Here is a 22,036-nt window from a genome sequence, read left to right as displayed (position 1 = left end):
CGTCTGCAGTGTCCTTTAAGCAAAGACTCTCAAGACTAAACATAAAGATTCTAGTGAACACCCAGGTGTTTTCACGTACACAGACTTGCTTCCTTACATCTCCCCCTATGTTGTTTTGCTGGATGCAGAAGACAGAGGGAGGCGGCGAACTTTCTGCTTGGAATGTCAGGGTCCTCAAATCGTATTTACTTCTCAAGTTGCATTTTTGTAGACTATAAGAAAAACAAAAAAGAATTATAATGACACCAATGGATAGTCCCATTAAGAAGACAGGTGCTTGCCACCATTAGATCCTGCCTTCTAGCAAGTGTAGGGAACAGGTTTATAATGAGGAAGAGCCTGGGGTGAGGAATGTAGCTACATGCAGGCCTGGAGGTTTGTAGACGTGAGCTATTATTATTAGTCACCAGGCAGTGAGACCATGTTGATGAGATAATGTTTTGACTTCCAGTGAGTTGGTCTGACACTGCTTTTGGGTTCTGCTTGCTGGATGCACAGCTGTGTCACCTCCCTCATTACTTCACACAGGCCTTGAAAACTTTAAGGAAAAATTAACCCTCTATTCACATATGAGAAACTTTACCCTTTATTCACATAAGTATATGTGTTCTAAGATTTAAAATAATTATTTTTAAATTCGTGATCTATAAGATATATTATTCAGTATATTTACAATTTTCTTTTAAGATTTCTCTTCATAACCCTTTTATGACTTTCACAAACATTCTTACAACTTTCAGAATGATTCTTAAGTATTCCTACTCCAATAAATTTTCTTCCTGTTATATTCCTTTCCTTATACCCCTTCTCACTATTATTATTCCCTCAACTCTTAATTCTTTACAGATCCTCTGCTACTTACACAAACCCTTTAGTTTGTCAATTTACTTTCTTTTTCCTTTATCTCTCTACCCTCTATTATATCAAAACTATCTCTACCTTCTTTCTAATTGGTTAGAATTAAATGTCAATTCTACACCGGTTCCTCCATTGCCAGCTTCAGAGCAGTTGCAGTGGTGAGAAGTACATCTCAGGGTCCATCTCTCCTCCAGTCCTTGCTCTGCTCATGTCTGTCTAACTGCCGACGATATCCCCCTCAAGGATCTTGGCTCTGAATTCTTTTCAGGGAAAGGGGACGCCAAATTTTTTCTGAAACTGCTTCCTGCTGACAAGGGGTTGCAGGTTTCTCTTGGAGCCAAGAGGTCTTTGTTCTCTGTCAGAGGGACGAAGAGGCCTGGGCTGGAAGGAGATGGCAGTGGTGCCTGAGGTGGTATTCCCGAGGTGCAAGTAGGGTTTGTGACCTGGTGGAGACACAGTGTACTGTGAAACTTAGTGTGATTGGGCAAAAGTGAGAATAGTAAGAATTTTGACAAATGGTCTGGTGGCAGGAAAAATATTTCAGTTCTAATAATTTCCTATTGAAACACAATTTCTTTCCCTAGAATTACCCTTATTCTTATTGAAGAGCCAAATTAAGACCAATTTATTTACTGAATTAAGTCTAGTGACCATTTGTTCTGATTGTATGAACACAACAAGAATAACAGTTGATCTTATAGCATATATATATATATATATATATATATATATATATATATATACTTCCTGGAATTTCATGAGAAAGATTACTCCCAGGGGTGATGGAGAATGTTAGTAGTGCAGGTTAAATATAAAAGTGTTCATTGGCCCTGACCGGTTTGGCTCAGTGGATAGAGCGTCGGCCTGCGGACTGAAAGGTCCCAGGTTCGATTCCGGTCAAGGGCATGTACCTTGGTTGCAGGCCCATCCCCAGTAGGAGGTGTGCAGGAGGCAGCTGATCGATGCTTCTCTCTCATCGATGTTTCTAACTTTCCCTCTCCCTTCCTCTCTGTAAAAATCAATAAAATATATATTTTTTAAAAAAGTGTTCATTGCATTGTGAATAGCATTTAAAAACTTTAAAAAAATCCCAGCTGGTGGGCTCAGTGGGTAAGCATCGGTGCATGCACAAAGAGGTCCCCCATTTGATTTCTGGTCAGAGCATATGCCTGTATTGTGGGGTCCATTCCCAGTAGCAGAGTACAGGAGGTAGCCAGCCCATCAATGATTCTCTCTCCTCATTGATGTTTCTATCTCTCCCTCTCCCTTCCCTGAAATCAATAAAAAAATATTTAAAAAATCTCTAAATATATTACTCCTCTGGAGCAGCGGGAAGTGGAGAAGCCCTGAGGGGTGATCAGGCCCGGCAGTCACTGCTCACACCTGCTGATGGTGCGGTGCTGAGCAATCGGAGACCTTTTTCTTGTCCTTACAAATACCTCCACCACATTTAGAACCTAAGGCTTTAGTGACCTGAAGAGTGAGTACTTCTAGGAGACCAAATAAAGGGACACCAGCAAGACTGGGGGCATTGTGTTCAGGAGGGCATCAGCAATGGGTGTCGAAGTAAATAAAACACTGAGTGAAATTTCTCCGCAAGCCACAGGTTCTAACTCCTCAGTATGGACAAAAATGATGGCCCATAGTAAACCTAGCAAGCTGAGGAAGCCTGGCATGGCTTGGTGAATCTTACAAACTCACAGGCCAAAAGTCACCATGTCGGATTGTTTCAAGGTAAAACTGTCTAAGTAAAAAAGAACTGAGTCACAGCTTAGTCATGTCCTAGCCTTGGTTTTTTTTTTTGTTTGTTTTTGTGTGTGTGTGTGTGTGTGTGTGTGTGTGTGTGTGTGTGTGTGTTGCAAAGGTAAATCTTTACCTTATTGATCCTGTCTGTTGTCTTTTTGCATCTAGGATAACATACCTTTGGATTTTCAGGGAAATGTCTTTTTTTACATAATCCTAAGGGCACAGTCTCCCAACACAGAAGACCACAGAGCCCCAATTATTACTGTTATTGTGTTAAATACTAAGTGTTAACTATTTGGTAACATTTAAAAAGAAGTTGCTGAAACCAGTTTGGCTCAGTGGATAGAGCGTCGGCCTGCAGACTGAAGGGTCCCAGGTTCGATTCTGGTCAAGGGCATGTACCTTGGTTGCGGGCACATCCCCAGTGGGAGGTGTGCAGGAGGCAGCTGATCGATGTTTCTCTCTCATCAATGTTTCTAGCTCTCTATCCCTCTCCCTTCCTCTCTGTAAAAATATCAATAAAATATATATTTAAAAAAATAAAATAAAAAAAAATAAAAAGAAGTTTGTGTATTTTTTCACTTTGTATCCAATCCCAGAGATTTCCCTCTTTAGTTTCCCACTCCCTAATTTATCACCAGTGAATGTCATGTAACCCCCTTAGATCGTCTCCTTTGAGTCTGTGTATAAAAAACGTGCAAAACTGCCATAATCTGGAGCATTACTCAATGTGTTGTTATTCTGCATCCTGACATTTGTCGCCAGGTTGGGTCAAATGAAATTAGAAATATTCTCCCCAAGTTTGGACATTTCTTGCTTCCATGACTTTGGATCCACTCCACTCATCAGTTTATTTTGTTAATTAGATTCCATATATGAGTGAGATGAAGTGATACTGTCTTTCTCTGACGGACTTATTTCACTTAGCATGATGCTCTCTGGGTCCCTCCATGCTGGGTGAAAGGGTAAGAGATTCTTCTTTTTTACTGCTGTATAGTATTCCAGGGTATAAATGTACCACAGCTTTTTTATCCACTCATTTATGAATGGCCACCTGAGCCATTTCCAGATCTTAAAATTGTGCTGCTATGAACATAGCGGTGCATACAGTCTTTCTGATCATTGTTTCTGGTTTCGTAGGATATATGCCTAGAAGTGGATCACGGGGTCAAATGGCAGTTCCATATTTAATTTTTTTGAGGAAACTTCCTATGTTTTCCATTATGTCTGCACCAATCTGTATTCCCACCAGCAGTGTACTAAGGTTCCCTTTTTTCCACATCCTCCCCAGCACTTGCCCTTTGTTGATTTGTTGATGGCAGCCATTCTGACAGTGGTGAACTTGTTGCAGAAAACCAGAATAATCAAACAATGCAGGAGAGTTTGGAGTTACACTTTATTCACCGCGGTGGGCTTAGAGAAAATGAATTCAAATTCTAAGCAAAGCTACAAGCAGGACTTCCCTTTTTATTAAGGAGCCAGTCCTCTGTGCAATTAGTGGTTATCTTGCTGCTGGCTTTGAAAACAAACACAGTTCTAAAAATTATGGGCACATCTAGTCTCTGGCCTTCAAGGTCAGACAGCTAAGTTTATGGTCCTCATTAGTCAAGCAGGCTAAAGCAGGCTAGAAAGCAAAGTTCCCTTTTTAGAATAAGAGGCCGTCTAAGAAAAACAGCAGAGTATTCCAAACAGCAGTTTTTACAAAATAGGGGTTTTCCTTCTCAAAGTGATATCTAATTGTTGCTTTAATTTGCATCTCTCTGATGATCAGTGACTTTGAGCATCTTTTCATTTGTCTCTTGGCCATCTTATCCACACTGCAGCCCAGGCAGAGCTGACACTTCGGATGGCGTCAGAAGCAGATGCTCTTCAGTATGAGTGTCTGTTTTGTGACATTAACTTTGTATAATGGATTCAATGGAGGCAAGTTAGAGAATTAGAGACTTGGGCAACCTCCCCCAGCTACATTAGGCTTGAAGGAGACACCTGGCTAATGTCCTGAATGAAGAAACAATGCGTGTTATTTAGGAAGAGCAGGTCCTGGAAGAAAGATATGCAAAACCACCCACGCAGGTGCTCCAGAAACAACCTTACCCTAGAAATCACCTCCCCTGAAGGCGCTGGAGGGCCCTGAGTATATTTGCTGTGTTCTTGGGCTATTTGCACTTAAATCCAGTCCTGGAGTCAGCAGAGGAAATGCAGGATCCTGGCCTCGGAGCATAGGAACTACATTACCCAGAAGGCCATGCATGGACTGCCACCAGGCTGAGCCAATGGAGGCTCAGAATAGGCATTTCCGTTCTCCAGTTCCGTAGGGAGGAGCCGTAGTGTGGCGGGCGGGATTTTGTCTTCTCTCGGTTTTGTGTCAAACGGTCAGGAGTTCCTGGTCGCAGAGTCCGGTGGAGAAGGCGGAGGGCGGTGTTCCCCGCCTCACAGCCCATGGTCGGAGCCTCCACTGGGGCTCACAGCTCGCGCACCACACGCGCCTGGGCCGGGACTGGGACCGCCGTTCCCGGAGCAGCTTCTCCTTCAGTCGCTCCCGCCCCGCTGCGCCCACAGAGTGCAATGGCGTCCCCCGTGTGGAGGCGTGTGGCTGCGGTGAGTTTGTGTCCCCCGGGTCCTCAGCGCCTCTTTTCACAGACACCACAGCCCGGGTGCGGGCGGCTGACACGTCCTCACCTCAGTCCTGCATGGAGGACCGTGAGGAAGGCGGAGGGGAGAGAGGAGTGTTGTGGCTTCTGAGGCACAGCCGGTGCAGGGCAGAGAGGACAGGGGTGACTTGTATCTGAGGTTCCCCTGAGGATGTGGGCTGTGAGGATTGGCGGACAGATCAGAGGCTGCAGGGAGGACGTCACAGACTCATCGGGGCTTTCCCGGCTGTGGGGTCCATCAGAGGCCTGGGGTGGTCCTGGACCCGGCTGGAAGACAAGCTCTCTACATGCCATGTGCCAAGTTCATGGGGGAGTCCAGCGAGACCCAGTGGCATTGGAGCAGGAAGGGGGCAGAGCTGAGGGAGTGAACCTGGGTCTGAAGATGGGAAGAGGTTAAAGATTACCCAGTGGTGTGCACATCTGGAGGAAGTGTGAGCTGATGGTCCCCGGGACCTGGTGTGGGGACTTAAAGGCGAAGCATAAAAAGCCAGGCTTGGCTTTGTCTTGGCGGCATGATCTAGGAGACTGTGGTGGTATTGCTTGGCAGGAAGGCTGGGGCCCTGCAGGCATCACCCAGACCTTAAATGGCATTGCTCTCTCCCCTCCCCTCCCCCAACCCTTCCCACCCAACCCAGCTGCTCTGCTGAGGGCAATCCCAGTGAGTAATGGGACTGTGATGAGAGAGCAGCCTGCACTGGCATTAGGGCCTGGTGTCCACACTAACCGGGTGCCCTGGAGGAGGTTGAGGGGGGGGAAGGTGTGTAAGGAGTAGGAGTGGGGGTTCTCAGAGAGACAGCCCAGGTTTCAATTGTCTCCATTCTGACAGGTTGGCGTGACCTTTGAGGACATTGCCCTGTACTTCTCCAGGGAGGAATGGAGCCTCCTTGATGAGGGTCAGAGACAGCTGTACCTGAATGTGATGCTGGAGAACTTTGAACTTATATCCTCGCTGGGTAAGACCCTCACTCTCACCGTGACCTGGACTTGTCTTTGCGACTTCCCAGGCCCCATCCGGCAAGCATATCAAACTCAAAGGCTAACACGGGCCAAGTAAACAGTTTTAAGTTCATGTGGTCCGCAAAAAAACAAGAGCTATAATTTTCATAGAAATGTAGGTTTATTTTGATAGACACATGCTGAATACAAAGGCTGAAATAAATGAGTAATCTTTAACATAAAATATTCGAACATTTTAATAAAAATTAATATTTTTTCTTGAACATTAATATACCAGACACTGAATAACTGCACAAATTAATAAGACTAAGACAAATAAACCTGTTTTTCTTATTCTCCAAAAGCGAAATATTTCCTGTTTTTCACACCAAACAAGTCAGTACAAGGCTAATGATATGTCAATAGGTTGCTAAAATATTCGCTGCTAGTGTTAGTGGAGAGAAATGATGCGCCTGCATATAAGGTGAGTAAGGGAAGTGAATGCAACACGATTAATCACTCATTAGTGAACGTTGTACTTCGTTATTAATAATTATGTATAACAGGATATTGTAAAAACGAAGTTACAAAATTTTTATTAAAACGTTTCTTACATACGGTTATATTGGCTGTGCCGAAAAAATATTCTTTGTGGGCTGCATGCAGACCGTGGGCCGAGAGTTTGACATGCTTGTCGTAGGGCAGCGGTCGGCAAACTCATTAGTCAACAGACCAAATATCAATAGTACAACGATTGAAATTTCTTTTGAGAGCCAAATTTTTTAAACTTCTTCTAACGCCACTTCTTCAAAATAGACTCTCCCAGGCCGTGGTAGTTTGTAGAAGAGCCACACTCAAGGGGCCAAAGAGCCACATGTGGCTCGCGAGCCACAGTTTGCCGAACACTGTCCTAGGGTGTGCTCTGTCCTCCCCTGTAGACTGTGGTTCTGCTTGATTTTTCCAGTTTCCTGGGTAGTTGCTGTCCTGGGGAGGGTTGGTCTGTTTCCGCTGCTCCCTTCTATACCTGAAGTCCCAATTCTCCCCGCTGTACTACATTCACAGGGAAGGAACTGTGGTTGGTAGTGTTGCAGGAAGCCTGAGGGATTCCACCGTGATCAGTGAGGAAAACATTTCCTATGTTCCTGTTGGTCATGTGTATATAGTTTTTGATGAATTGTTTCTACATCCTCATCCTGCTTATTAACTGTATTTTTTGGTTAAAGAATATTTTGAATACCTTGTTTATTTTATATATTAATTGCTTATTATGTACAGGAACACATATTTTTGCATGTGCTTAATTGTGCTTTGCAGATATTGCTTTCCCACACCCCCTTTTTTATTAATTCCATGTTTTTGGCAACCCTGGATTCAGCAAGTCTAGTGCCACCATTTTTCTGGCAAGCTCAGATGCTTGTTACTACCGTGTTTCCCCGAAAATAAGACAGTGTCTTATATTAATTTTTGCCCCCAAACACATGCTAGGTCTTCTTTTCAGGGGATGTCTTATTTTTCCATGAAGAAGAATACGGTACACATTTATTGTTAAATGAAAATAAAGGAAATTTATTACCTGTATACGGTACGGTAGTACGGTAGTTGTCAACACAAACCAGACAAACTGTGAATCCTACAGTATCAAGAATTTACTCATTTATTCAATGACAATCATGTCATCATCTTTTGGAACATCATCATAACAATCCAATTCCTGAATTTCCTGGTGAATTTCTTGTGACTCCATTTCTTTCAGAATCAGTGGACCAAATCTCTCATGTTTAGCAATAGCACTGTCTCTAAATGAGTACTTCTTGTCAAGGTAGCCTGCTCGCACTGCATTTGCAATGCAACTGTCATTGATTTTCTCCCATGAATTCTTCACCCAAGTCACAACTTCTTGCAGTTTAGGTTTCACAAAGTTTCCACGCTGATTTCTCTCCATTCTATTTTCAATGTAGTCATTAATTTCCATGTGCAAATTGTCTTTGAATGGCTTGTTTATTGCAATATCAAGAGTCTGGAGATAGGCCGTCATTCCTGCGGGAATCATTATTGATCTATTTTTCTTTCGTGAAGAAATGTCTTCATGTCTTTAGCGTGGTGAGTGCTGGCTGCATCCCAGACTAGCAGAACTCTTTGGCTCCCTCGCATAACAAGTGGCAGCATTAAATCGACCCGCTTCCTTATAACTGCTTGTGTGGCCCAGGCTTTTTCAGTTTCAAGAATAAAAACGCCCAAAACGCCAAAACCGGTTTGGCTCAGTGGATGGAGCGTCAGCCTGCGGACTGAAGGGTCCCAGGTTCGATTCCGGTCGAGGGCACGTACCTTGGTTGTGGGCACATCCCCAGTGGGAGGTGTGCAGGAGGCAGCTGATCGGTGTTTCTCTCTCATCGATGTTTCTAACTCTTTATCCCTTTCCCTTCCTCTCTGTAAAAATATCAATAAAATATATTAAAAAAAAAATAAAAATACTTAAAAAAAAACAACAAAAAACGCCCAAAACACGTTCAATCTTTTCCTTCTTGCCCTTAGAAATGATTAAAGGTGGGATTTTAGTGCCATCCAGACGAATTGCCAAAATACAGGAAACACGTGCACTTTCGTAAGCAGTGGAGGGAATGTATGCTAAGGAGGCACCCCACTGTTCAATTGTTGTTTGAGATGATTGGCCCATAAACACTGCAGTTTCATCCATAGCAATCATGTTGGAAAGACTGTATTTAGAGAAGTCAGCATCATCAATAAAGGATTTGAATGCAAGTGCTCGCTTAATAACTTGAGTATCTTCCAACCTAAACAATGTTGTAGATCTTCTTTTTTTTAAAAATAAATCTTTATTCAGATTATTACAATTATTTCTCCTTTTTCCCCCCATAGCTCCCCTCCACCCATTTCCCACCCCACCTTCTGCCCTTACCTCCCCACCACTGTCCTCATCCATAGGTGTATGATTTTTGTCCAGTCTCTTCATGAACCCCCCATACCCCTTTCCCCCTGAGAATTATCAGTCCACTCCCTTTCTATGCCCCTGATTCTATTATATTCACCAGATTATTCTGTTCCTCAGGTTTTTAATTCACTTGATTTTTAGGTTCGCTTGTTGATAGATATGTATTTGTTGTTCATAATTTTTCTCTTTACTTTTTTCTTCTTCCTCTTCTTTAAGAATACCTTTCAGCATTTCATATAATACTGGTTTGGTGGTGATGAACTCCTTCAGCTTTTTCTTATCTGTGAAGCTCTTTATCTGCCCTTCAATTCTGAATGATAGCTTAGCTGGGTAGAGTAATCTTGGTTGTAGGTTCTTGCTTGCTATTCATCACATTGAAAATTTCTTGCCACTCCCGTCTGGCCTGCATAGTTTCTGTTGAGAAGTCAGCTGACAGTCGTATGGGTGCTCCCTTGTAGGTAATTAACTGTTTTTCTCTTGCTGCTTTTAATATTCTCTCTTTGTCTTTTGCTCTTGGCATTTTAATTATGATGTGTCTTGGTGTGGTCCTCTTTGGATTCCTTTTGTTTGGGGTTCTGTGGGCTTCCTGGACTTGTAAGTCTATTTCTCTCACCAGGTGGGGGAAGTTTTCAGTCATTATTTCTTCAAATGGGTTTTCAGTATCTTGCTCTCTCTCTTCTTCTGGCACCCCCATAATTCTGATGTTGGTACGCTTGAAGTTGTCCCAGAGTCTTCTTACATTATCTTCAACTTTTTGGATTTTTTTTTTTTGCTTTTTGCTTTTTCGGTTGAGTGTTTTTTGCTTCTTTGTATTTCAATTCTTTGACTTGATTCTTGTGTTCCTCTATTCTGTTTTTGGGTCTCTGTATAATATTTTTTATTTCAGTCAGTGTATGTTTAATTTCTAGTTGGTCCTTTTTCATATCTTCGAGGGTCTCGTTATATTTATCGGCCTTTTCTAGGATATTCTTAAAAAACCTTATAACCGTGGTTTTGAATTCTATATCCAGTCGTTTGTTTTCCTCCATTTCTTTCGTTTGTGATCTGATTCTTTGACGCCGCATTTTCACTGCTTCCCTGAGTTGGTAAGGTAGATTTGTGTGCTAGGTTTCCAATATGGCCCAGTGGGTCTGCCTCCCCAGTTAACCTGAGGTGGACACTCTTGGTGCACCCCTTTGTGGACTGTGTGTACAGCCTTGTTGTAATTAAGTCTTTATTGTTGTTGGTATCACTGGGAAGAATTGACCTCCGGGCCAGTTGGCTGTAAGGATCAGCTGTGTCTATGCTGGGAGAAGTTCGGTGCTGGAGACAGCCTTATAGGATTAGACTTGCCAAATTGCAATAGCCTCTGTGCTCAGCTTGGATTGGGTGGAGTCTCAGTCTTGGCTTCCTGTCAGCTTTGCCCTTGCGCGCATGTGCGCTTTCAGTCCTCCGCCTTCCCCAGCTCGAGTCTCCTCCCGAGAGTCCACACTCCCCCCACAAGAGCGTGGGTCCCCAGGGGCTCGCCTGGAACTGGGGTTCACTGCAGTCAGAACTGGGGCTCAGTGCAGTCAGGATCCTCTGACTCCCTTCCACTAGGGAAAGCCTGTGGCAACCTCCGCAGCCTTTGTGCGCACTGGCCCGCGCGCGCCTTCAGACTTCTGCCTTTCCCAGCTCGAGTCTCCGCCCGAGAGTCCAGACTCCCCCCGTAAGAGCGTGGGTCCCCAGGGGTTCGCCCGGAACTGGGGTTCAGTGCAGTCAGAACTGGGGTTCAGTGCGGTGGGAGGCTTCCTTCCCCCTTCCGCCAGAGAAAGTCAGCCAGGCTCTCAGCCGCCCTTCCTCTCTGCGCGCACAAAGACCCTTTGCCGTACCTCCAATTCTCTGTGAGCTTTTCTCTTTCCTTCTAGTTGTAGAATTTTCACTCAGCCAGCTTTCCTGTGGTTCTGGATGGTGTCCGTTCTGTCTTTTAGTTGTAGTTTTGAAATTGTTGTGCGAGGCAGCAGTTTAGGTGTTTACCTATGCCGCCATCTTGGTTTCTCCAACCAGAGCCTGTTGTAGATCTTCTTAAAGACAGTTCACTTCGCTGAAGGAAATTATCCAGCGAGTGTTGTGATGCTTTGAAGTCTTCGGGGGCTATGTCAAACTGTGGTGCCATTGCAAGGGCAAATTCTTGAATCTGAGCCTTATTCACAACCAAAGCCTTTGCTCTCCTGTCAACAACCCATTCACAGATCGGTCTTCCAGCTCGGAAAATAATGGTTGCTGACCTGATCCACACTTGCGCTTTTTAGCATTTCCCTTGTCCACTTGTTCAATGAGGTTACCATACTCTGCTCACCATTTTCGGACCAATCGGATACTCAACATCTTCTCTTTGCAGAAAGCAGTAAGATTTTGGCCCCAAGAGTCTTCCACGATTCCTTTCTTGTACTCCACGGAGTAGCTTTTTCTTTTTGAGCTCATTTCTAGGGGTAAAAAAAAGGAATTGGGGTATCAAGGTGAGGGGAGGGGGATCACTCAAAATGACACGGGGGATCAGAGAGGGGAATCAAAATGGCACAGGAGAATCAGAGGGGGGATTACCATTTTAGTAACCCCTTTTGATCCTCCTGTGTCATTTTGATTGCCCCCTCTGATCCTCCTGTGTCATTTTAAGTGATCCCCCTCCCCCCACCCCTGTGCTACTGAACACCTTCACCAGACATCCCCCCTACCCCTTTATCAGACATTTACCCCCTGGGACCTGCCTGGGGACTGTCACTGGGCTTGCTGGGGCCTGGATCTGGGCTGGAGCAGGGTCTGCCACTGACTGAGAACCTTCAGTCATCATGAAGGCAGCTGCGAGCATCAGGTAGTGTCACCAGAGACAGACCAGCACTCACCACCTTCGCCGCGTCCCGTCTGCTCTAATCCTCCTGTCCTTCTACACGCATCTGCGAAAGTCTCCACCTCTCTCCCGCCCCACACTCACCGCTCACTCCGACCTCCGCTCCGCCTCCACACAGCAGTGACGTCAGGACTCCGCGTAATGTCACTGGTTGCTAGACACCAGTCGGGGCGGCCCTAGCGACCAGTTTACGGTAAATTAATTTTCATTCTGAGACAGAGCCTGGGGCCTTATTTTCGGGGATGCCTTATATTTCACTCAGAAGGAAACCTGTAAGTAGGTGTTATTTTCGGAGGATGTTTTATTTTCGGGGAAACATGGTAGTGCTTAGCAGTAAAATACATTTTTTAAAACTTTATGATATTTTTATTGCACATGGATAGGATTCACCTTTGCTGTATTACAAATACTTTAGAATAAAAATTGAGTTTCTTTTTTAAAAGGCAGGGGAGAACATTTCTTGGTTTTATAGTTGTGCAGTTAAAAAAAAGAAAGTTATAAAAATGAAGGTCATTCTCCAAGTATTAGACCACAGTACTAATGGAATCACTTCAATAAACATTTTTGCATAAACATGTACATGACTCCTCACACTGTATCACCTTCCACAAGAACTAATGAATGCAGAAAATGATCGTAATCTGCAACATAAGATGTATTAAAAAAAAAAAATCAAACTGAATGTCCCCAAAATGTCTTCCTGTGCATGGGATTTGGTCAGTGACTATCATCAAGAGGTGGACATACACATTTCTAAATGCAGAGCTTGTGGCCTGTGTAAATTACAAAATCTACCAGCTGTGTCTTATGGAGGAGGAGCTAGAAACCACCTACACAACAGGTTACACTTTACGATAGGAAATATACTGTGTATACAGGGCAGGGAGAAAGTATGCTTAAAGTTGTAAGTGAAACGCGGGTTTCTTCTTGTATTCTTAGTTTTGGGGTTTTTTTAAACGTATTTTTTATTAATTTTTTACAGAGAGGAAGGGAGAGGGATAGAGAGTTAGAAACATCGATGAGAGAGAAACATCGATCAGCTGCCTCCTGCACACCCCCCACCGGATATGTGCCCGCAACCAAGGTACATGCCCTTGACTGGAATCAAACCCGGGACCCTTCAGTCTGTAGACCGACGCTCTATCCACTGAGCCAAACCGGTTAGGGTGTATTCTTAGGTTTTATTATTTTTTTACAATTTAAAACCTCTTATTAAATGGGAAAAATGGGAGGAATTAGAATACCTGTTACTATTTATTAATTATTATATTACTAGTGGCCCAGTGCACGAAATTTCTGTACTCCTGGGGTGGAGGAATCCCCCAGCCTGGCCTGTGCCCTGTGACAGTGCAGGAGCCCCACGATCCATCGGCCAAAGAGGTAGGCCACGCTCACCCATCCGGGTCTCCTCGATGGATTGCCGCAAAGAGGAAGTCCAGAGCCAGGGGAGACCTGCGGACCCTGGGCCTGGTCACAGCGGAGGCCTGCGGACCCCTGGGGGTGGTGCCATGGCGGAGGCCTAACCCCCCGCTCAGGTGCACAGAGACAGAGGCCTCCGCCACAGGCCCGCCTCCGTCCCAACGCTGTCAGGCCCTGCACACCCATGCCTGGCACGCACGCAGCCTGCTCATTGGTCATCGTTACTGTGACGGCGTCCTGACCAATTTGCATATTACCCTATTATTAGATTTTCCAAATGAACAACTGTAAACCTATTTTTGCCCCACCCTACATATTTTCTCATGAATAGTCACACATGGAAGGGAATAATATGACCTTCTTTCCAGGGCAGTCTTTTTTTATTTTTTAGCATATTTTTATTTATTTTAGAGAGGAAGGGAGAGGGAGAGAGAGAGATAGAAACATCCATGATGAGAGAGAATCATGGTGGATCGGCTGCCTCCTATAAGTCCCCCACTGGAGATCGAGCCCACAAGCCCGGCATGTGCCCTTGACCAGAATTGAACCCGGGACCTTTCAGTTCACAGGCCAAAGCTCTATCCACTGAGCCAAACCAGCCAGGGCTCTCTAGATTTTTTGAGGTCTCCTTTTTGTTTGGCTACCCTGGACTTCTTATTTATTTATTTATTTACTTATGATCAGTTTCAGATATAGAGAAAGAAAGAGGGAGATGGAGATGGAGAGAGAGAGAGATGAGAGAGAAACATCAGTGTGAGGGAGAAACATCAATCGGTTGTCTACACACTGGAAATGGAACCTACATGCTGATATGTGCCCTGACTGGGAATTGAATCCAAGACCCCTAGGGTCATAGGGTCATAGGATGATGCTCCAACCAACTGAGAAACACAGGCCGGGGTATTCTGTGGGTATTTTAAAGTATATATTTTTATTGATTTCAGAGAGGAAGGGAGAGGGAGAGAGAGATAGAAACATTACTAATGAGAGAGAACCATTTCTCCGCCGCCTCCTGCACGCCCCGTACTGGGGATCAAGCCTAAAACCCAGGCATGTGCCCTTAAACGCAATTGAACCTGGGACCCTACAGTTGGAATCAAACCTTGGACCCTTCAGTCTGCTGGCCTATGCTCTATCCACTGAGCCAAACCGGCCAGAGCCATTCTATGGTTTTTAAAAACAAAATTTCCAGGATTTTTCGAATAACAGGCCACTATGGTCAGTGATAGCAGAAGCACATTGCTTGATGGAAATAACTCTGACCCTTGTTTTTGACTGTAGGTGTCTGCAAATGTGTTTGCTCACCCAGTCTTTCCACTCATCCTTTCTGTACAGTTCTCCTTTATTTGTGTTTGTAATACTGTTCGTCTTCATGGTACTCTTATTCCCATTTCCTATGGGGTTTTTGTTGATGGATAGCTGTCTACCTACTCTGGGATTGGGGAAGATGCTCGTATCTCTGATTCTGTCATCTTGCTGATGTCACTCACATAGGTCTTTTGCCTGTGATCTCATCTGTGCTTGCTGTTGTACCACAGTGTTAACCATCCATCTTTTCAGTGTTTCTTTTACGATTTCTATCATTTATCCCGTGCAATGGCTCAACTGGGAATTAAGCGGAAGAATCATTTCTGCATCACAGTAGAAACATTACTTTATGAATGACACAGTGGACATGCAGGCAGTCTTGCCTGAGTAAAGGGCTGTTGGGGAGGTTTTTACACCTGGGCTTTGTTACATTCATAACTAGGAACCCGTTTGGTTCAACAGGTGTTTTGTTACCATTGCCCATTCCTCACCCAATTCTACTTGTTCTTGCTTATTGTTGACACTGTGCCAACGACTCAGTTTTAATAGTGATCAGTGCTCACTCTACTTGGATTCCCAGCCCATGGATAACCTAACCTCTCTAAACTTTGCACCTCTGCCTCTTTCACCGGTCTCTCTTTAGTGCCCTCCACCGTTGGTCCATGTCTTCAGAGCCTTAGAGTGCACACCTATTGCTACATTGAGGTAGAACATCACGTGCTCTAATAGAATTGATTTTGTAGGTTTGAGCACATTCGAATTGTTCTACACAGACTCACGTCACCAGCATCAAAGGACCTTCCTCTCTTCTTTGTGTCCCATCCTGTGCTTCTGTCCCTCCCTTGGTGAGATTTTCATCATCCACTGACCTTTGGGGCCAAGAAAAGTGTAACAGCCATTTCCTGAGAGTGTAACTCACTCATCTTGAAAATCTTTCTGTGGAATCATGTCCAGTCATGATAGATAAACATCTCTGGTTAAGATAATCTGTTTTTATCAGGTCAACATGTACTTCACCAGCGTTTCCTTTTGTTCAGGTTGCTGCTGTGGAGCAGAGAATGTGGAGCCAGCACCTGAGAAGAACAATTCTGTAAGAGTGTCACAGGCCAGGAATCCGAAGTTAGCCTTGTCTTCCCAGAAGAGCCACCCCTGTGAGAGTTGTGGGCTCGTCTTGAGAAACATTATCCACGTGATGGAGCTGCAGGGAACACAGCACCCACAGATACTGTTGAGGTGTGGGGCATGTGCAGAACAGTTTTATTTCAGTGCAGAATTTCACCAGCAGCATGTGAGAGAGAAGTCTTTCATTAGAGGTGTGGACAGGATCTCACGTGCAAACAGCTGCAATTTCAATGTGTCCAAGAATCGTTTCACATGCGGGGAGGTTGGGCAGGGTGTCCTTACCGGGTCAGGACCTGTCCACCTAAAGGCTGCTCAGACCAGGGACAGTCCAAATGCTATTTCGACACGTGGGATGACGGTTCAAAAGAGAAAAAATTATTACACCAGTAAAGGATGTAAGAAAGACATTAGTTGCACCCACATGTTTATTCAGGAAAAGAGTGTCCATGCTGGAAGTCAGTGTTTTATGTGCTCTGAACGTGGAAAATATTTTACCAAATTTTCTTGCTTTCATTATCAACAGAGAGGTCACAGTGGAGAAAAGCCTTTTGAGTGCAGTGAATGTGGGAAAGCTTTTACCAGTAGAAATGGCCTCCATTATCATCTGAGTGTTCACAGTGGAGAAAGGCCTTATGAATGCAATGAATGTGGGAAATCTTTTCCCAGAAGCACTGACCTTCGTCGTCATCAGAGAGTTCACACTGGAGAAAAGCCTTATAAATGCAGTGAGTGTGGGAAATCTTTTACCACTAGCAGTGACCTCCATTGTCATCAGAGAATTCACACAGGAGAAAAGCCTTATAAATGCAGTGACTGTGGGAAATCTTTTAGCAGTAGCACTGCCCTTCATTGTCATCAGAGAATTCACACTGGAGAAAAGCCTTATAAATGCAGTGAATGTGGGATATATTTTACCTGGAGCATTGCCCTGCGTCGTCATCAGAGAGTTCATAAAGGAGAAAAGCCTTATAAATGAAGTGAATGTGAGAAATCTTTTTCAAGGAGCAATGGTCTCCAATATCATCGGAGAGTTAAGACTGGAGAAAGCCGCCGAAACCGGTTTGGCTCAGTGGATAGAGCGTCGGCCTGCGGACTGAAAGGTCCCGGGTTCGATTCCGGTCAAGGGCATGTACCTTGGTTGCGGGCACATCCTCAGTGGAAGGTGTGCAGGAGGCAGCTGATCGATGTTTCTCTCTCATCGATGTTTCTAGCTCTCTATCCCTCTCCCTTCCTCTCTGTGAAATATCAATAAAATATATTTAAAAAAAAAAGACTGGAGAAAGCCATTATGAGTGCAATTAATGTGAGATCTCTCGCAGCCAAATTTCTAAATTTGCTCTGCACAAAAGAGCCCAATGTGAGAAATTTCTTAGATGTATAGGAAATGTAGTTTCTTAGTTAGGATTTAACAATAGAATAAGAATATTTGTGAAGTTTCATTTGTCTGAATTACATCTCATGCATTTAATCCCCTACGTTACGTAACATCCTCCCCACTGTTTTTGTTGTTGTGTTTGTTTGGTTTTATGTTGGTATCCTATGTATCTGTGTTGCACTTTCTAATATACAGATACGTGTTGCCAGGTCTATGTCACTGCATATTTCTGTTCCTGAAGGTATTTCACCTGAACCACATATAAGGCCCCTACAGATGGCATCAATCACCATCCTCATGTGCCCAGGGAAGCTAACTCTGTTGTCTAATTTGTTGAAGAAAATCAGGAATACCTGAGCCCTTAGTTCTTGTTTCCCTGTCATGCATTGCCACATAGGACTGATGACTGTTGGCCCCAGAAACCATAATGTTGCAGAGAGACTGCCATTTTCAGGGACACACATTCCCTAGATGCCAGTGATGAATTTATTGAGGGCCTAAGTCATCAATGGGAGACCTGCCAGTCTCAGGTCTCTTTGGTTTGTAAAATAATGAAGGCTTTATCCTAAGACTTGTCTAATCTTGGGTGTTCCATTGACTCTATGGGTTAGTTCAGTGGTCGGCAAACTCATTAGTCAACAGAGCCAAATATCAACAGTACGATTGAAATTTCTTTTGAGAGCCAAATTTTTTAAACTTCTTCTAACGCCACTTCTTCAAAATAGACTCTCCCAGGCCGTGGTATTTCGTGGAAGAGCCACACTCAAGGGGCCAAAGAGCTGCATGTGGCTCGCGAGCCACAGTTTGCCGACCACTGGGTTAGTTTATAAGGAGATCTGGGCTCTGCAAGCCTGATGAGGTCAAAAGCTCTTAGGGGGCCTCAAACGTTCTTTGCCCTTGAGGAACAGTATGGTGCAGAAATTAGCTCAGCAGTGTTTGCCTAATTTACATTGCTGCCCATATTTTCCTAGGAAACACTGTGGACCCTCTAGTCCTTCATGTGGAGATGCACACTTTGAGACAGAGATCACTGCCAAGAGTGGGTAGCTGTGATAATCTCAAGTATGTCTGGCAGCCGTGTGAATTATTTTCTTGTTTTCAAGGGATGCTAAGATATTTGAAGGGAACCTTCTGCCCAGGTCTTGCAGAGGACTGTGTGCCCCAATGCCTACAATTCCATGGGTGATGGTCACTGGTTGGAGGACCATCACAGTGAGGGGAACCCCTTTCACTGTAGAAACACTGGCCTATTGGGTTTTGGAAGGGACTGCAGCTCATTAGATGGAATGTTCCTCATCTAACCGTGCATGCAAGGATGTTTCTGAGTAAACATCCTGAGGATGTGTACACAGACCTGAGGATCTGCAGGCATGTTATCTTCTGTAGAAACAGTCATTGACATTGATTATCATGAAGAGGATTTCTACATCCTCTCAGATATTCCCCTCAAAGCCTGGTGCGCTGGTAGAAAAACGAAGACGAAGGCAAAGGGTGTCTGTAGTCCATGGATGTGGCTTTTTTGATTCAGCCAGCATTTCTGTTGGTTTGGGTGAAAGTTCTTCATTGTTGGTTACATTTTCTGTCACTGAGGAAGGACAGTTGCCCAGAGGGCATAAAAAGGTGGATTTTATATACTGTTTCCAAACCTATTTTTCCAATATAGTTGAACATACATGTTTTTAAATCTTTAAAAATCTTTACATTTTTAAAAGGCAATAATGAATAAATTACATGTTGAGTATAATGTTTCATAAATCTTGATGTGTGCATGAAACTAAAAGCATTATTATACCCTTAATTGACCATATCTGTCATTGTGAAGTTGCTTCAGGGCTACTTTTATTTTTTTTATTTTATTTTTATACTTTTACTGATTTTTTACAGAGAGGAAGGGAGAGGGATAGAGAGTTAGAAACATCGGATGAGAGAAAAAAATTGATCAGCTGCCTCCTGCACACCCCCCACTGGGGATGTGCCCACAACCAAGCTACTTGCCCTTGACCAGAATCGAACCTGGGACCCTTGAGTCCGCAGGCCGACGCTCTGTCCACTGAGCCAAACCGGTTAGGGCTTCACAACCATTTTTTTTTTTTTAATATATTTTATTAATTTTTTACAGAGAGGAAGAGAGAGGAGAGGGATAGAGAGCTAGAAACATCGATGAGAGAGAAACATCGATCAGCTGCCTCCTGCACACCTCCCACTGGGGATGTGCCCACAACCAAGGTATGTGCCCTTGACCGGAATCGAACCTGGGACCTTTCAGTCCGCAGGCCGACGCTCTATCCACTGAGCCAAACCGGTTTCGGCATTCACAACCATTTTTAATTTGTTCCTGTTCTTCACAGTTTTCCAGGTAACCATTGATTTACATTCCATTTTTTAAAAATATTTTTTTATTTATTTTAGAGAGGAAAGGAAAGGGAGAGAGAGATAGAAACATCAATGATGAGATAATCATTCATTGGCTGCCGCCTGCATACCCTCTACTGTGGATTGAGTCCCGCAACCCGGGCATGTGCCCTTACTGCAATCGAACCTGTGACCTATCAGTCCACAGGCCGAGGCTCTATCCATCAAGGCAAACCACCCAGGGCTTCCATTCCATTTTAATAGATCACTTTGCATTTTCTAAGTATTTTTCTGCTTTAATTTATGTTTCATAAATACTTGGAGATTTATTAAAGATGCATTAGTAACTCATCTTTTTTTGATAAATATTCTTTCCCTTGAATATATCACCAATAGTTTATCCATTTTTTATGAGTTTTTGGTCATTTCTAATAAAGCTGGTACTAACATTTCTGTATAATACTTTATATGGATATAAGTGTTATTTGCCTTTGTCAAAAGTTCAGTGCATAATTTCTGTCACTGGGTATTTGAATGTTTAAATTTACAAAGATTAGCATTTTGTGATCTAAACTGAATACAGCATCATGGATGTTGTGATCCCGTGCACCAAAGGGTTATTTGTTGGTTTGCTGGGCCTGTGTCTGGGTTGTGGGCTAGGTCCCCGGCATGGGGTGTGCAGGAGGCAGCTGGTTGATTTTGGACTCTTGCATTGTGTTTCTCTCCCTCTCTCTTCTTCTCTCTTCCCCCAAAATTAATAAAATTGCCTGTCTGGCATGGCTCAGTCCTTAAGTTTCAACCTATGAGGCAGGAGGTCATGGTTCGAGTCCCGGTCAAGGCACATTCCCGAGTTGCAGTGTGGGGTGTGCCGGAGGCAGCCAGTCAATGATTCTGTCTCATCCTTGGTGCTTCTATCTCTTTCTCCCTTCCTGAAGTCAATAAATATATATTTAAAAAATCAATGCACTATTCTTTAAAAATAAAAATAAACTGATTGTACCTTTTTGCATTTTTCCACCAGTGTGTGAGGTATTCACATGCTCCACATCCTAGAAAATATTTTGTTTGGTTAATCATTCTTTATTTAAACAAAGTCTGTAATTTTGTCAGTCTATTTCACTGTTGTTTGTATTTTTTCTAGGAATTTACGGTGAGCCTTTTCTCAGAAGTGTATTTATTGAGTCTGTATCTTTGTTAAAACATCCTATGTTCTGTCTAATATGCTTTGAATTTTGGCAATTTTCTTTAGCAAAAAGATAGTATAACAACAAAGATGGATGTCGGAATTTTACTCATTTTGTGCCTTTTTCGCTTTATGAAGTAAATTTTTTTGTATTGGAATAACACGTTTAGTATTTTTTACCTTTTAATAAATATTTTAATTGATTTTTAAATATTTTTTTTTATTTCATAGAGCAAGGGAGAGGGAGAGAGAGAAACGTAAATGATGAAAGCCCAGCCACTGTGGCTCAGTAGTTCCACATGGACCTATGAACCAGGAAGTCACGGTTCCATTCCTGGTCAGGGTACATGCCTGGGCCCTCGGCTGATAGATCCCCAGTGTGGGGCATGCAGGAGGCAGCTGAGCAATGATTCTCTCTCAGCATTGATGTTTCTCTCTCTGTTCCTCTCCTGGCACCCCAGCCTCTCCTGCAGAGACGTTCCCAGGCCAGGCACTTCTCACTCTCCAATGCCCCCAATCACCTTTGACTTTGGGTGCATTTTAGTAAGAAATGGGACCTATAAGAAGCCACTGACTGCTGCAGGGAGGCAGGTGCTGTGGGCACTCAGGTCTCATTGTGGTGCACCCCACCTGGGAATCTCCAGCAGACTCACTAGAGCTCCCTGAATCTCAGTTGGCTGAATGTGACATGCAGATGATTGATGGCGCTTACTCTGGCCTCCCAAGATCAATAAAATAACAAGCTGAGTACTTGTTGACAGGATTCCAGGGTTCGATTTTTTTGAGCAGTTTCTGTTTTAATTCTCACAACAACTTGAACAAGTAGAAACATATCAAATTGCTGTCAAAATTCAGTATTAGAGAAGTGAAGTCAGCTCCCCAAGTTTACACCACAGACAAGTGTTAGATTCAAGGGGCTGGATTTTAACCATGATTTTCCCCAGCGTCAGACACAGTCTCTACCACTGATGTGCAGCCCTCACTGGAGCAGGTACAGCATGAGGACCAGGGTGGCACAGCTGCAGTTCCTGTTTCCATGGTTGCAGTTAAGCGTTTCCTCCCATTCCCTCTACATCTCAGAGCCCTTACCCTTGGCCTCCCCGTGTTCAGGGGAACGCCATCATTTCTCAGCTGCAGTGGTTTCTCCAGGGGAACCTGCTTTCAGAGTGAGCTGCTGTTTGTCTGCCTCCCCTTAGGTCCCAGCACAGAGTTTAACCCACAGGAGACCTCGGTAATTAGGGCTGGGTCTCTGCCCCTTCACCCACATGTT

General features: G+C 43.9%; 1 protein-coding gene across 1 annotated transcript; it reads left to right on the top strand.

Moving 5' to 3' along the window:
• Nucleotides 1–4,948: 4,948 nt before the first annotated feature.
• LOC308235425 (zinc finger protein 587B-like) lies at nucleotides 4,949–17,117 on the top strand. The gene is made up of 3 exons (XM_080644206.1): nucleotides 4,949–5,202; nucleotides 6,082–6,208; nucleotides 15,772–17,117. Exons 1-3 carry the CDS (start codon nucleotides 5,044–5,046, stop codon nucleotides 16,830–16,832), a joined length of 1,347 nt encoding a protein of 448 aa, XP_080500332.1. The 5' UTR covers nucleotides 4,949–5,043; the 3' UTR covers nucleotides 16,833–17,117.
• The last annotated feature ends 4,919 nt before the right edge of the window (nucleotides 17,118–22,036 follow it).

The sequence above is a fragment of the Plecotus auritus genome, assembly GCF_963455305.1.
Source record: "Plecotus auritus genome assembly, chromosome: 10".
NCBI lineage: Eukaryota > Metazoa > Chordata > Mammalia > Chiroptera > Vespertilionidae > Plecotus > Plecotus auritus.
Note: the sequence above shows the minus strand (reverse complement) of the source record. Positions and strands in the feature narration are given on the sequence as shown.